The following is a 12,054-nucleotide window of genomic DNA, read 5'->3' as shown; positions in this document are numbered from 1 at the left end:
GGCTTTATCTAACTGGAGTAAATCAGGAAAGTGAAGAAGGGAAGGTTGGTGACGAACTAGGGATGTCAGCCCAGAGCTCCCCTGATATTCAGGAGAACACTAGAGGTCTCCTTCCCACAGTGTGGGCTGGCCTGTAACACCAGGTGAGGGAGATGTTACATTGACTGACTGACTGACTGACTGGCTGGGAGAGTGAGGAGTTCTTACCACTGAGGAGAGACAGAGTGAGTCCCCAAGCTCAGAAAGGACAGTGGGCAGTGTAAGATGCCTGATCCCTGGGGTCATTATTCTTCTTGAAACGTGACTGAAGTCAAAAGACATCCCCAAAGATGGCAAACCTAATGTCTCCTCAAAATGAAAAGTAGCCAGGAAGTAAGTCCTTAGGTGGTAAAGAAAAAGCCACCCTCCCGTTCTGAGTTTAAAGAACTCACACACCTGTGGTCAGGTTCAAGATTGATGAGTACTAGAAATAGGGGGGAGACAATCAATGGAATATTTGGTACCAAACATTTAAAAACACGTGCCTTGTGTAGACCTGTTCTGTGCCTGTGACTTATACTCCATCAATCCTACCACATTTTCCCTGTCCTTTGCCCTCTAATATCCTTACCCAGGTTTGATACTGAGGTCACTGCAAGAGAAAAAGAATCTTTGTAACAAAGAGATCTGACTGTAACCACCCTAAGCTGATCAAATTTAGTATCACTAATATGGGACCACCTTCCCTGGTCTCTTGATGTGATGCAATGTGAAGTGCCTAGGACTAACAGGAACGTATTATTACACAACAATTAACCTGAATCGAATAGAGCCTATAGACCTAGTGTTCAGTTTATAAGCAATACCAGGAGTAGAAGAATATGTTCAATGACACCATAATGAGACAATGAGAGAAATTTGGAATGTGGGACATCCTGTAAGACAACTGATGTGGTCTCTTCAGAAGGTCAAGGTCATGGGGAAAAAAGGGGGAGGACTGCTCTTCTAACTTTCCTGTTCATTTGAACTTTTTTACTAGAAAGTTGGAAAAATATTTTCTTGTCGATCTTTAGAGTCTCTCCTTTTCATGCATCCTCATGTCCCTTGACCCTCTGCTTACTTTGTCCTAGTTGCCTGGTAAAACCTCAACCCTGGCTGAATCCAACTCTCAGTTTAGCTTACTCTGTGCTTGCACCTGGCAGCTGAATGGGGCCAGGGAAAAAACCATACATGCACACGGACACACACACACACACACACACACACACACACACACTCACACTGGCAGGTCTCAGTTAAATTTCAAGTGGACCCTTAGTGCAGCTGGCAGTTCTACTACATTTCCCAAGTCCAGCCACTCTCTCGCTTTCCTGGATGACTGTTATATCCTGTCACCTCTGTCCCCCAGTGTTGTACTTCCTCACCTTTAATTTCAGCTACAGACTTTATTTCCTATTTTACTGAGAAAACAAGCAACTGGAACCTCTGCAAGTCCAACCACCAGGATCAGTGCCCATATTCAACCTTCCCTCCTGTTACTGTGGATGAACTTGCAGGTCCCTTTTCAAGGCCACGTCCACTTGTTACCTGGACCCCCTTGTCATCTCACCTGGCACACTCCTCCTGTCTGCTGCATCAACACTTTCCTCTGTAACTCATCATTTCCATCAAAACATATATGTCGTAATATCTTGTATCTTAACAAATAAAAACTCCTTGAACCAAACATCCCTTTCAGCTCTGTTCCATTTCTCTGCCTCCTTTATGGCAAACTCCTGGAAAGAGTGTCTATACCTGCTGCCTCCAATTCTTCTCTCCCCATTCTCTACAGTGGTCAGATTTTTGCCCCCAGCACTCCATTGAAACTGCCCTTGTCAAGGTCACCCATGACCTACCTCCCTTGTGCTAAATGCAGTGCTCACATCTCTGTCCAGTCATGGGGCACTATCTGGGGAGTTGACAATTCCATCCTCTCTGACATGCATTCTCGTCTGGCTTTCAGACCACCACACTCTCCTGGTTTTCCCTTCTCTGTGTGGCTGTCTTTCTCAGTCTCCTTTGCTAGTTTCTGACTACAGTGGAAGGTCTGAATGGTTTGATACTGAGGTCACTGCAAGAGAAAAAGATATCCTAGATATCCTAGATATCTTAATATCCTGTTCAGTGGTACTAGGCAAGTCAAGTCAAAATATCTGAAATGGAATCCTGATTTGTCCCCATCGCAAAGTTGCTCCACCCACCTCATCTTCTATATAGCCCATATCTACCTGATAATGGTGTGGACAACCATCCTGGTTTGCCCAGCTTAAAAATCCCACAGCGTGGGAAATCCTCTGGTTCCAAGTAAACCAAGACAGTTGTTCACCCTACTGATAATACTATGTTTTAGCCTTTTATTGTTGGTATATTAATACTGTAACAATATATTCCTCTACAAGAGTAGGGATTTGGGAGTGATTTGTTCATGATACCTGTCGTACATAATAAAGTTCTCAATAAATATTTATTTAATGAATGAATGGAGAGCCAATAATTTCTATGGTAGTTTAGGATCATCCAGTGCTTAGTATAATTCTCAATAGTGGATGCTTACAAAATAAATGAATGAATTCCCTATAGATTTATACACAATTAATACAGGTATACAAATACTATAACAATAATTAGTATTTAAATGGCTAACTGATGTGCAAATATGACCCCAATTAGCATGTTAATTGCTAATTCCCCTTTATGGATGCTACCCACATTCTCCTTTTTGATACTATTACGAACACTAATATATGCACACGACATACAGTGTCATGCGTAACGTCTGTAGACCCTCAGTAATTTAGAGCATCCCTGCCTGGGAATCGTGCACACTTTACGCACTTTAAGATGATCAGATGGAGCTCCCCCCAGAGCCCCCAGTTGCTCAGGCAGAATCCTGGCAGCACTCGTGCCTGACTTCCCCCCCACCGCCGAAGTTCTGCAGCACCCCCCCCCCCCCCCCGACTTCAGAACTCAGCTGACTTGAAAGTTGGGGCATAATCTCAGCACAGTTGTAATGACTACAGATGTCAAACTTTTCAAAAGAGAAAAAATCTGGCAAACTATTCAAAGAAAAAGAAAAAGCTTTCTGAGGTCCAATGGGGTCTTTTCAAGAGGTACGGGTAGTTCTGGAAGGACCTGAAGAGCAGACAAGGGAAGGAGATGGGGACAAACCTGTCCTATTCCCGCGGGGAGCTCAGGCCTTAACAACAAAATTGAATGGCTCAGAGGCAATTATAGAGAACACAGAGACTCCAACCAGAGAAAAGCCTATGAGGACAGAACAGGGAAAGAACTGGGAGAGCTGGGGGAAGGGCAGAGTGGGATGTTGTCCAGGTCCTCAGCGTGAATCAGCACCTGACCCTGTCAGGGTGGCTAAGGTCACTTTCCTAACTAAGATAGCAGAGTGATCAGATGCCACCTGTGCTGTAACGAGGGTCCTATTTCAGGAATTGCCTTTGGGGTTCCTGGGAATTTGTCTGGTGATCTAAGTGTCTAATGTCTAAGAGCAAGTTCTGTCCTGGTCCTCTGGTCCTTTCTCACGTGCTTCATTCTTCCCTCCAGGTCTAGTCTTGCACTCCCACCACCTGAGCTACACTTAAGGGTAAGAAAATTAGACAGAACCCCTCCAACCTGCTTAGGTGTTTCCCCAACCCCAGGGAAAGGCCCCCTGCCCCAGAAGCTTCTTACCTTCTCTCCTCCCTCAAGCTCTGCAGCACATTGGAATCACCTGGGGCTCTAAACACTACCGATGCCTGGGTCCACCCCATCAAGAGACTGTAACAGTTGGGTTGTGGCCTGGGCAGTGGGGTTTTGAACAGCTCCCTGGGTGACTTTAATGTGCAGCCCGGGTGAGAAGCACTGCTCTAGATCCTGAGCTGCAGGCGTCATCCTTTTGGATGAATATCCTGCAGGTCCCTTTGCCTGTATCTGAGGGAAAGGGGTGACAGGGAAGGCAGACACTGACTTGAGGAGGGCTGAAAGGCAACTTGCTGTGCTGGGGGATCCAAGAGCAGAAGGCAGTGTCCCAGTCCTCCAAGCCCAATCGCCATCTGTTCCAGGACATTTTTGAGGCTCTAGTCAGTTGTACAAGTGAATAAAGTGTTGATTTTGAAAATGAGAGCATATCAAATTCACTTAAATTTGTCTAGGCAGAGTTCCATAGACCAAGAGAAGTAAAATCCAAGAGTAACTCTGGCCTCGCCATTAGAGCAGTGGATCTGAAACTGGAGTGTGCCTCAGAATCACCTGGAGGGCTCGTGGAAACAGATCGCTGGGCCCCGCCCCCAGATTTTCTTATTTAGTGGGTCAGGGTGGGACCCAAGGATGGGCATTTCTCACAAGTTCCCAGATAAGTGGATGCTGCTGGTTGGGGGCCACCGTCTGAGAACCACTGCACTGGGGTGTTTCACTGTGAACCCAATGAAATGACATTTCCACCTGAAGCTATTTATGGTTAGATGTGTAACACGGTCTGCCTTAGCTACTCTTCAAACTTTTACAACACCAAACTGAGTGAAATGAAAAAAAAAAAAAAAAAAGGCAAAAACCGAGATATTCGTTTGGTTGAAAATAACATTTTAGGATAGTAAGAAATATTTGGAAGAATAACATTTTTCTCCCCTGTTCCCTTCTTTCATGTATTTGGTTCAAGGAATTAGGCTTTGAGTTCATCATGGTGTTTTATGAAATGATGTTCATTATCTTGGCCTGAAAACAATCAATGTAGTTTCCAGAAATGCTTTACTTACTTCTGTGCAATAGTCTGTGTATCTGAACAAATAATTCTAATAAATCAGTAAAACCTCCTGGTCAGTCTTAGTTTGTATGCAAATCCTATCAAGGATTATAAATATAAAAAAATCATGAATGAGGCAGTTTGAAGCTAGCTTTGCTGACAGTCTAAGAAAGAGAGCTGAATGTTTAGAACATCTAGTGAAGTGTGCTCTCTTTTAAACTCTTCATTTTCCATGACCAATCAGTAAGAAAACTAATATTTCAGAAGCCTAGTTTTTCACAGTGGATGCACATTTTGTTAACCCTGGAGTGAATTCAATCTGCTAGTTATCCAGAAAATATAACAGAGCAGGGGGAATTGGGGGAACACCATTTCTTTTAACCGGCAATATTATTTCTGATTTATGTAAAATCACTCAGCAAGGACACTGGCACAGAGTCACCAATGGGATAGCAGTGTATGAATGGCGCCTTCTTCACTGTCTACCCTCCTAAAGTTTCTTGGTAGCCTGGCATTAGAAACAGGACAACAAATTGATATAGTCAGATTTTTCTGTCTCAGGCTTTTGCTTCTGTTATTGTTCTTTTTTGTTTGTTTGTTTTATGCTTATGGTAGAGATAAGACTAACAACTTAGGAAAGCAAAAAGTTAATACCTCTCTCTGAGTACATTTTGTCAAAGCCAAATCACCTGGATCTAAGTTTCTACATTCACTGCTTAGGGAGATTTTGAATGATTTCTCAACTTTCCAGAGTTCTTTATCTGTGTACCTTTGGCTTCAAGCAAAGCCCAATTATTCCACTTGTCTCCAGTTTTAGATTTTTACCTGGAAATCACTCACCTTCCTTTAAGTAGTAAAAACAGAGTCTTCGAAACAAAGACAGCAAGATATCAAAATCAGTTTGTTTTTTAAAAGGAAAAATCCCAGCCTTGATATTAAAAATACGTCTTTGATTATTAAAAGACTTACTTGCTAATAATGACAGTTTCCTCTCCATATATCCAGACTCTCATGAATTCTCCATACGTCTTATTGTAGTAATTGCAGGCACTGCCAATCCCCATCCAGAGGAACCTGCAGTAGGAAATGAGGGGCCCAATTCCCAGAAAATAGCCAGGACCTAGGAAAGTTATCAGATTACAGTCAGTATTTCCTCAACACCAGAAGGAGCAATTACTTTAAATTACTGATGTTCTTGTTCTTTTTTATCTAAATGTTCTTTTAATCTTCTGACATATAGGTGAATTACTTAAAAAGAAAAAAGGAAAAAGATTTAAAAAACAACATAAGCATAACATGAGGCTCTTCACAGCTCCGAGTAAAAAGTATTCCAGAATACATAGTACTCCAGTTCCATTTGATCTCAATCATTTCATTCTGAATGGACTGGAGTAGTTGTCTATTCTTTAAATTTATTTATTTATTTATTTATTTTTGCCTGTGTTGGGTCTTCGTTTCTGTGCGAGGGCTTTCTCTAGTTGCGGCAAGCGGGGGCCACTCTTCATTGCGGTGCGCGGGCCTCTCACTATCGTGGCCTCTCTTGTTGCGGAGCACAGGCTCCAGACGCGCAGGCTCAGTAGTTGTGGCTCACGGGCCTAGTTGCTCCGCAGCATGTGGGATCTTCCCAGACCAGGGCTGGAACCCGTGTCCCCTGCATTAGCAGGCAGATTCTCAACCACTGTGCCACCAGGGAAGCCCCAGTTGTCTATTCTTGCTGTGTTAAACGGTGTCAATGAGTTTCAAGTACAAGTCAATCAGTCCCTCTGGTAGCAGGCATGAAAACCAGGACAAGTGACAAGCTGACAGATCTGTCTGGCTGCCTAGTTTTGTCTGAAAACTTTGGGTTTGAAAGCACCGGTCAACGGAATGGGTGGGTTTGAATTAGTTTGTGGTTTTGGTGTCATCTGTTTAACTGTGAGAAACATGGTCTGCAAAGACAATGTCCAAACAAAAAACATCCATTCCTCTTTTTTTTCCTTCAAAAAGGATTTGGTTTAAGAAGAGAATATTAAGCTAAATCTCATTAGACAAAATAAAGCTAAGCATTGAGGAATGAGGCAGTGGGTCTGATCAGTGTCTAGACCGGAGTCTGAGTCCAGTGATGTGGTTTTAGTGAAGAGCCATGGCCCTTACACCCTTGCTGATGCAGACGATGACAGAATTGTGAAGACTGTGAATCTGGTGAGCAGCCAGGGGAGTTGCTGTTGCTTGTGTCAGAGAACAAACTTGGCAGCTTGATTTTAGTGGTGGTGGTGAAAAGTTCGTCGAAAGCTTGTTGGAATGGTTTTAGGAGTTTTATTGTAAAGTTATACCATTTCTATATATTACTCCTTTAATTCCGTTCTGTCAGTGAAATAGTCATGGAGCCAAAACTCACACAACTGTCTGAGACAGTACAGTACTCTCACTGCCTGGTCTGGAGTTCTGTAATAATCTACATAACCTAAGTTTTTGCATGAATCATCTAAATTGGAAGTTTAGCCCCAAATCTGACAAACAAGGATTACTCCTTAATCTGAAGTAGCTGGGTTAATGTGGACAAGACTGTCTGCTTTTTTGTCTCTACAGTGAAGGTCTTTGTTAATGTCTACAGAACCAAAACGAATTTTAGTTTCTTTGGTCAGGGGGTCTTAATCTTAGGATTGTTCTAATAGTACTATGAATAGATGACTGACTTTATATTAAAATAATTTCATTAAGTTCTTAAAAGAATTAAGCAAGCTGATTTGATTGTATACATATTTCCTTAAAATATCATCAGATATACTGACCTCTTATCAACTGACATATTATGCATAATAACAAAATACTTTGCTATATTTACAGCTTGAAACATTGTAGACTGTCAATAAATATTTCCTGAATGAATTTTAAAAGTTAGTTAGACTTGTGTAAAGCATGAAGTTTTAAATGTTATCCTTATTTAGAATATTTTAGGTGTATTTACATTTTGATAAAAATGGAAAAATATATTATTTCTCATACATTTAGTCCATGTGAAGTCAAACGTCTGTCTGTTTGGGAATAGACTTATTCAACAAACATTTACTTCATATGCTAGGGCCATGAGGAACAAAGACATACAAATCAAGGCTTCACTTTTCAGTTTTTATGTAAAAGTTTAGTGCCATGTAGAAAGTCTTAGTATTTGGGAACCACCATTCTAATTTAAAATATGAAAGTGGAGAGCTGTATCTCCTGAAAAAGGGAGATTGTGATTGTGTTGAACTCCCTTAGGAGTTGAGAACCTGAGTGTTCTAACCAGAGAGAATTAAGAGTTTTGAGTCCGTAGCGATCCATCTTATGTCAGCTTAATTCATCCAACAAACACTGAGACCCTTCTAGGTATAGATATAGCTCCAAGTTAGACCTGTGATGGTATGATAAGTATAACTAGGTCCCCATCAGATCTTGGGTAGGGAAAAAGGAATGTGAAAAAAAGCACAAAATGAAATAGTTATCATACAATATCCTTTCAGTTACATGTATATCTTATACCTTCCGGTTGGAGAGAAGAATGCTCTAGGAGGGGAGAAATTTTGTTAGAATATGAGGGAAATACTCTGGTTGTGTCCACATTACACTGCTCTCTGCTTCTCAGATTTGGGAATGCTCATCTAGGCATGTGTGAGTGCAGGAGTCTCTTGCACACCCTCAGAGGAGCGGTAAATACGTCACTGCATTTTTGTGCAGGGATGGCCTCCATGAAGCCAACAGCTGGGCCCTCCCACCCTCTGTCCTAATCAAGAAGCTGTTACGTTCCATGCTGGGTGTATACCCTAGAGAATCCTGTGCACACGAATGTTCATAGCAGCACTGTTCACAGTAGCCCCAAGCTGGAGACACCCTAAATGTCCATCAACAGTAGAATGGGAGATTAAACCATGGGGTGTTCATATAACTGCATACCATATGAACTGCAGCTGCATGCCACAACCTGGATGAAACCCACAGGCAAAAAAGTGAGCAAAAAAGCAAGATAGAAGAATAATGTAGGATTCTATTGCTAAAGCATGTAAAACCAGGCAAAACTAAAGTACGTTGTTTGGAATATGAAATTAGGTGAAAAATCTATAAAAAAGCAGGGGAGCGATCGTTAAGAAATAGAAGGTTGTTTACTTCTGGGGATGAGAGACGGTATGTTTGAAAAGGCACAAGAGGAGTTTCTAGGATGCTGCTAACATGCTACTTCTTGTCCTGGTCTGTGATGACATGTTTATTTGTGCATTTTCTGTAAAACAGATTTTTAATGGGCAAAGGAGACTATTGCCATGTCCTTTTTTTCCAGTGCTCGCATAAAGAATGTGGTGCCCAAGGCAGAGAGGGCCTCTGGGGGAGAGGACCCACGTGCAAGGTTGGGCATCGCCCTGTATCCTTGGGGAAGGGAGAGCTGCCAGGTGCCAGGTAACTATAATCCTGGCAGAGATCAGTGAACTTGGGCAGTTTCCCCAAATTGAAGCTTACAAAACCCCCAAATAGGAATGATTTTTTCCTCTCCGAACCCTCACGGCCCTTGCTGGCACTAAGTCCTGTGCCTATGTGTGTCACCTTTGCACACTCCTCGACCCCCTTGTCCCCATCACCTGATAATGCAGGACCTCTCAGTAAGTGTGGGTTTAAGAAGCTTAGATTTGAGTCCCAGTTTCATCACTTACTAGTTACGGACACCTAGCCTCTTTAAGTCTCAGTTTCTTCATCTGTAAAATAGGCATCAACACACTCAACTCACCAGAGTGCCCAGAGGTTCACAGGAGAAAGTGGGTGTGAAACTGCTTTGAAAACTGTAACTTTTACTAGAGGGCTTTGGCTCGTTGTACCTTCTCAACTCTTTCGCTTCACTGACCCTGAGATTCCCCATATGTATAAAGCTAAGAACCCAGAGAGCCAGTGCTTGGAGGGATCTGGCAAAAGGAGTTCAGAAGTATTGGTCAGCAAGACCCATCCAACAAGGCCAGTGTCCTCACCTTCCCTTCCCCAACCAGGAGTCGCGGGATCTCAGCCTGGGCCAGAGGTTTCTAGAACTAGAAGGTTCTGACCAGACCTCACATTTTCCCAAGGAAAGCATGGAACTAGAAGCTCGCTGGTAGCAAAATGATCATCTACCTGGGATTTAGGTCTTCCTGGTGGTTCCCCTATTGCCACTCTCCTTCCAGTTGAGGTGCTGGCAAGCCATCTCCTTTCTGTGGCTTTAACCTCTCCCCCGTGAAATGCGGAGTTTGAACTCCACAATTACTCATACTTGTCACAGCGGTTTGCCTGGACAAGGCAGAGCCCTTCTCTGAGGCTCAGTTTCCCCTTCTGTCAAATGAACGGGTTGGGCTCCATTCCGTGGCTCTCAACCCTGACTGCTCAGGAAAGCCACCTGGGAAGATGTTAAAAAAACAAAAACCCACATGGCGACCCTCCTCAGGCAGGGCTGAGAACCACAGGACTATGTGATAGTGTCATAGACTGTCAGTGTATGACAGCATGATGTCCAGAGGTGGTGGACAGAGTGAGCTACCAGCTAGGCTCCTGGTCCAGGGCTTCAAGGATGCCAGTTCTTGTGTTTGCCCCTCCCTAAAGGTCCAAGGGAGTTTTACCATCACCTGCAACATAAACATCTGGGGGGACTTGTTAAAAAATACCTCCTCCCTCACTGCCACCATTCATGGACCCTGACTTGGGTGCCCACTGGAGGAGGAGAAATCCAGTGAGGAAGGAGCAGTGGTGGGGAAGGGCTTCAAGTTAAAAGACTGTGGAACAGTCTTCCTTCAGACCCCCATCAGGAGTAGAGAACAAAACAAACTAAACATTCCATTCCATTGGGCCTTAAAGTAAACTAAAATACCAGGCTGAATTGGGCAGAGAGACAATCAGTTCTCTGGAAAACGATGGAGAATCCAGACCCAGGGCACTTTGCAGCAGCGCCACACTCCCACTCAACATCACTCTGTGAAGAGGCCCGCGACGCTTGAAAGTGTGTAAGGACTCTGCTCTTGAAATAAAGCCTTATCGGATATCTTATGGAACTGGGGACAGATGCCTGCTATGAGGAGTTTTCCCTGAAAACTAAAAAACCGCCTGATATTTCTGAGTTAATCTGGTAGTGTGGAGTGATGGGGTTTCTACTGGAATTATCTGGATAATTATATTATACTCTACTTTTGATTGATCCACAGAGCTTGTGGAAGTTTTTTTTAGGTTTTCAAGGGAACTATAGTGATCCCCATTTTTCTTCCGCTGTCCAGGTCCCATCCAGCCCTTCTGGTGGCACCAATATCACCACCATGCCCCAAAATAAAAGAAAATAAAGAATGGGATAAAGAGATGGAATAGGTTCAAGAAAGGGAGAGGGTAGAGGACATGGATGAGGCAAAGTGGGAGGGAGACAGAAAGGAGTACAGAAGGCATTCCAGAGACATTTTCACCTTTAGAGCAAAATTGGAATGAATTTGAATGAAAAAAAAAAAAACCTGGAATTTTACCTTGCTCCACTCCATCGCAAACTTACTTTAAAGGATACTTGTGCCAAGTCTATCGTACTAAAACAAAATGCCGACTGGAAGGGGTTATCTAATATATTTTTTAGTGCTTTCATTTAACATGTACAGATAATTGGTATAAAAATATTCACCTGAATTCATTTGCTAATATGCTGTGGGCTTCAGCCATCTCCTCAGGTTTACTCTTCGATGTCTTGCAAAATTGTCTTTACCCTCATGGACCAAAAGCCCAAGGAAACACTCTACTTAGATACAGAGCTAAATGACTGTGTTACCTGTATTGAGGATATGTTTTTATAATTCCAAACCAAGAGAAGAAAGCCAGTGAGCAGCAGGATTGCAATGCTGGCAACAGATGCAACTTCGGTCACCATGCTGGTGATGTTATAATGCACTGAGTTCAGCACTTCCAAAACCATCTCGTGTTGCTTGATCTCAGGGGAAGCAATTTAAAGTCCTGTGGAAATCAGAGTGGCAGAAAAATTAGAGAATCCCCCAAAGGTACATCTAGGACTCCTGTTGCTTCAGAGGATGCTGTACTGTAGAGATGGGTGCTTTGTTTGATAACGTGATTGGACGCTTAGACAAGACAGATTTGTAGTTACAAGTCGAAACAATCAAGCCCAAGAGAGATCTTTTGGCTTGAAGTGCAGCATTTCTGACCTTGGTAGAATCTCACGTTTGTTTAGACTCTTGGTCTGATAGAACCATATCATCTTGCCATCGAGTAGGTAGAGTGACTGAATTCTCAACTGAGAGCTAAATTTCTTACAAAATACATGAAAATGAAGCTCATTCCAGTGGTGGAGTCATTCTATG

At 42.9% G+C, this 12,054-nt stretch overlaps 1 protein-coding gene across 1 annotated transcript in view; it reads right to left on the bottom strand.

Annotated features, from left to right (window-relative positions):
- LOC133085203 (aromatase-like) overlaps positions 1-11,654 on the bottom strand; it is a 31,474-nt gene extending 19,820 nt beyond the window's left edge. Inside the window, exons 1-3 of the mRNA XM_061182135.1 lie at positions 11,511-11,654; position 11,448; positions 5,720-5,870 (exon numbers count right to left, since the gene is read on the bottom strand). Of these exons, the coding sequence (XP_061038118.1) occupies positions 5,720-5,870; position 11,448; positions 11,511-11,654 (296 nt within the window). The remainder of the gene's footprint in view (positions 1-5,719; positions 5,871-11,447; positions 11,449-11,510) is intronic.
- Between the last annotated feature and the right edge of the window lie 400 nt (positions 11,655-12,054).

The sequence above is a fragment of the Eubalaena glacialis genome, chromosome 2 (genome assembly GCF_028564815.1).
Source record: "Eubalaena glacialis isolate mEubGla1 chromosome 2, mEubGla1.1.hap2.+ XY, whole genome shotgun sequence".
Lineage (NCBI taxonomy): Eukaryota > Metazoa > Chordata > Mammalia > Artiodactyla > Balaenidae > Eubalaena > Eubalaena glacialis.
This window is presented reverse-complemented; position numbering and strand designations above follow the sequence as displayed.